The sequence below is a fragment of the Atta colombica genome, unplaced genomic scaffold, assembly GCF_001594045.1.
Source record: "Atta colombica isolate Treedump-2 unplaced genomic scaffold, Acol1.0 scaffold228, whole genome shotgun sequence".
NCBI lineage: Eukaryota > Metazoa > Arthropoda > Insecta > Hymenoptera > Formicidae > Atta > Atta colombica.
Window position 1 is genome coordinate 406,486 of NW_017259325.1, and position 2,910 is coordinate 409,395.

Below are 2,910 nucleotides of genomic sequence, written 5' to 3' on the forward strand. Positions count from 1 at the left end.
TTCTTTCAATGTAATCTACATGCTTTTTTGACCTGACAGAGTACATGTACAGGATTCAACTGCGTATTATCCCTCTCTCTGAAATTTTACGCACTTCAATGTATTATTTATGTATGTCGAGGGTTGATGGGAGAATATCACTTGGCATAATAACCCTATATATGCATATTTTCTTTTACTCGATGATAATGCTGTAAAATAATCCAGCATATAACATTTATCTGTTTCTCTTCCTACCCTTCGACATACCGTTACAAATTAAATGTAAAAAGAAGAAAGAGAGAGTAGTATTATCCTAATAACACATATCTTTTGAACATCTTGTCGTTGAACATTAGGAATATACTTGACAGTAAAATATTGCGATATTGAAATAAATCATTAAATTATGAAACGTTATTCTCTCTTTTGAAAGAAAAAAGCAGTTTCTACAAGATTATGTTTGATAAGTTTTAGCTTGAATAATATAGTATAAAAAATCAATCAATTTATACTAAATATAATATATCTTTTGCTAAAAAAAATCAGCTATAATTTTATGAATGTAATTAAGAATAGAATACACTTCAAAATTGAAAAATTGAAAAATAAAACATCAAAAAATTACATGCTTTAATGCAGATCCCTGCTTTAGATAAAAGGTAAAAAATGAATATTGATCAGACGTAGTAGACAATGTCAGTATGGGGTCCGCCATCTATGCGCATCAAACATAAGCTATGCGAATTATACGATAATCTACGTATGAACAATCTATAGATATCTTGAAAGTAAAAATGAAAAAAAAAACACTATTTTTTCATCATTATGTGTATCTTTATCTTACGAAGTTTATCTTTTTAATAAAAATACAGTATTCGTTAAAAATCATGAAATGATTAATTATTGAAAAATATATGTTCTTTTTAATTATAACAATGCCTTGAAAGGAAAATATATAATCAGTAGATAGCACAACTATTAACTGCAATATGTATATCATAGTAAAAATAAATAATATTGCATTTTTTGTATGATTTTGTACATATATTTGTAATAAATGTAATTTAAAAAATGCTATTAATAAAATATTTATTATACTATTTATAGTGTAATCAAAAATATATTGCGTTAACTAAATTCTCTTAACTTTTTACGATAAATTCCAACAGGTAATTGCATCCACATGGCAATAAAGCTTTATTATTTATCGGCATACGCCGAAGAATACTCTGGGGAAGCATAAAGAGTTTCGCATACGGACAGAGATATTTCGTCCGTCATATAAATTTCTAATAAACAATTGTGTTTTCCTCGCTATAGAACCTACCATAAACCGTGATCCGAAAACATATTATTCGAGTAAGAATGGATTTATTATTGTAGCCAATTTCGAATTATGATGTCATAACTTCTTTTACTTCTTTTTCGCCTTCATAAATTTAAGTTATTACAGAAAGAACATTTAAAAAAAAAATACTGTAAAAGCAGATATAAATTTTCTTAAAAAATTCCTTTGGTTCGTTTGATTTATTTATAAATTTTACAATTTTTTACAATTTTTTACAACTTTTATTTGTTTGACTTATCCATCTTGTAAGGGAAAATCTTTTTAATTATTTTTATTGTGACGAAGACTATAAATTAAAAGCATCCACTTTATCTTAGATTAATTTCTAAAAGTTGCGCATATTATATAACGCTATTTATATATCAAATGTTTTTTAAAAAAGGAGCAATTTTAAAACTATTAATCTTTGAAGCATTATATTAATAATAATTTAAATTTATTAAGTGATAATAAAAGATTAATACTGTAATGGTATCAAATACCTTAATCTTCCTTTGTTATATTGAGCGTGAAAAACAGCTGATAATGCGAAAAAATGAAATATACGCGTTTTAAACTCTTTATTTCATTTTATATTACTTGTATTATAGCTGCAGGATATCGGATGAAAACACAATATTGGGAGATAAAGAAATAAAAATAAATGGAATCTGAAGACGATTCTCGACAAGAACGCATTTATAAGGATTTCGTCAATTTTCGCATGATCCTTACAAAGTTACATTTAATGATGATGATGTAATATTTTGCCAAATATTCCATTAAAAAGATATATTAAATTGCATGCAGATACAAAACATTACACTTACACAGAGAAGTGGTATAGGAAGCACTTCCAGCCAGTGGGACGCTCTAAGAAGTTGTAAACTTGACCTTGAAAGGTAGCTTTTCCAGCACGTCGATGTTCCTTGACGTGATAGCGGCCTTCCCAAGCGCGATCACCACCAGTTCCCAGCAATAGCCTTGGATCGACACCTAAGGATTTATCAGTTTTACATTTTTATTAAATTTGTTGATAAAATTGTAAACAAATCGATACGAACCGTAATTATATCAATTATATTATATATAATATATTATATATAATATTTACTGTGCAATTTGATTTCCTTCAAAAAAAAGTTATTGTGTGTATTTGATAGATTAATTAAAAAGACAGAAATGTCCTTTTCGATTGAATTATTATAAAAGTTACGATTTATATAATAACTATATAATAAATTATAATTTTTACAAAAGATAGAAATTTATCACAATAGATACATATATTATAATTTTATATAGCTAAATGTTTATATCGAAAATATATTTGAAATATAACGCATTAATATATCATTTCTTTCATCTTTTATAGGTCTTTCATCTTTTTGGTGCACTCTGGTTTCGCGTTTTCCTTCATCAACCCTTGGTATACATATACTGATTGTAACCGAAAGCTCCTTGCTGAAAGATTTCCGGTTACAGGATATGACGTTACACAAACCGTCACGCGAAGCGATCGATAGTCAATATTTAAGAAATATAAATATAATACTAGCAGGCCATCAAAAAATTGCAATTAATGATGCTATCATATATAT

At 26.9% G+C, this 2,910-nt stretch overlaps 1 protein-coding gene across 1 annotated transcript in view; it reads right to left on the minus strand.

Annotated features, from left to right (window-relative positions):
- Positions 1-2,135: 2,135 nt before the first annotated feature.
- The window catches only part of LOC108688346 (potassium voltage-gated channel subfamily KQT member 1-like), a 14,119-nt gene continuing 13,344 nt past the window's right edge, over positions 2,136-2,910 (minus strand). The window contains exon 4 of the mRNA XM_018194578.1: positions 2,136-2,305. Within this exon, the coding sequence (XP_018050067.1) occupies positions 2,136-2,305 (170 nt within the window). The remainder of the gene's footprint in view (positions 2,306-2,910) is intronic.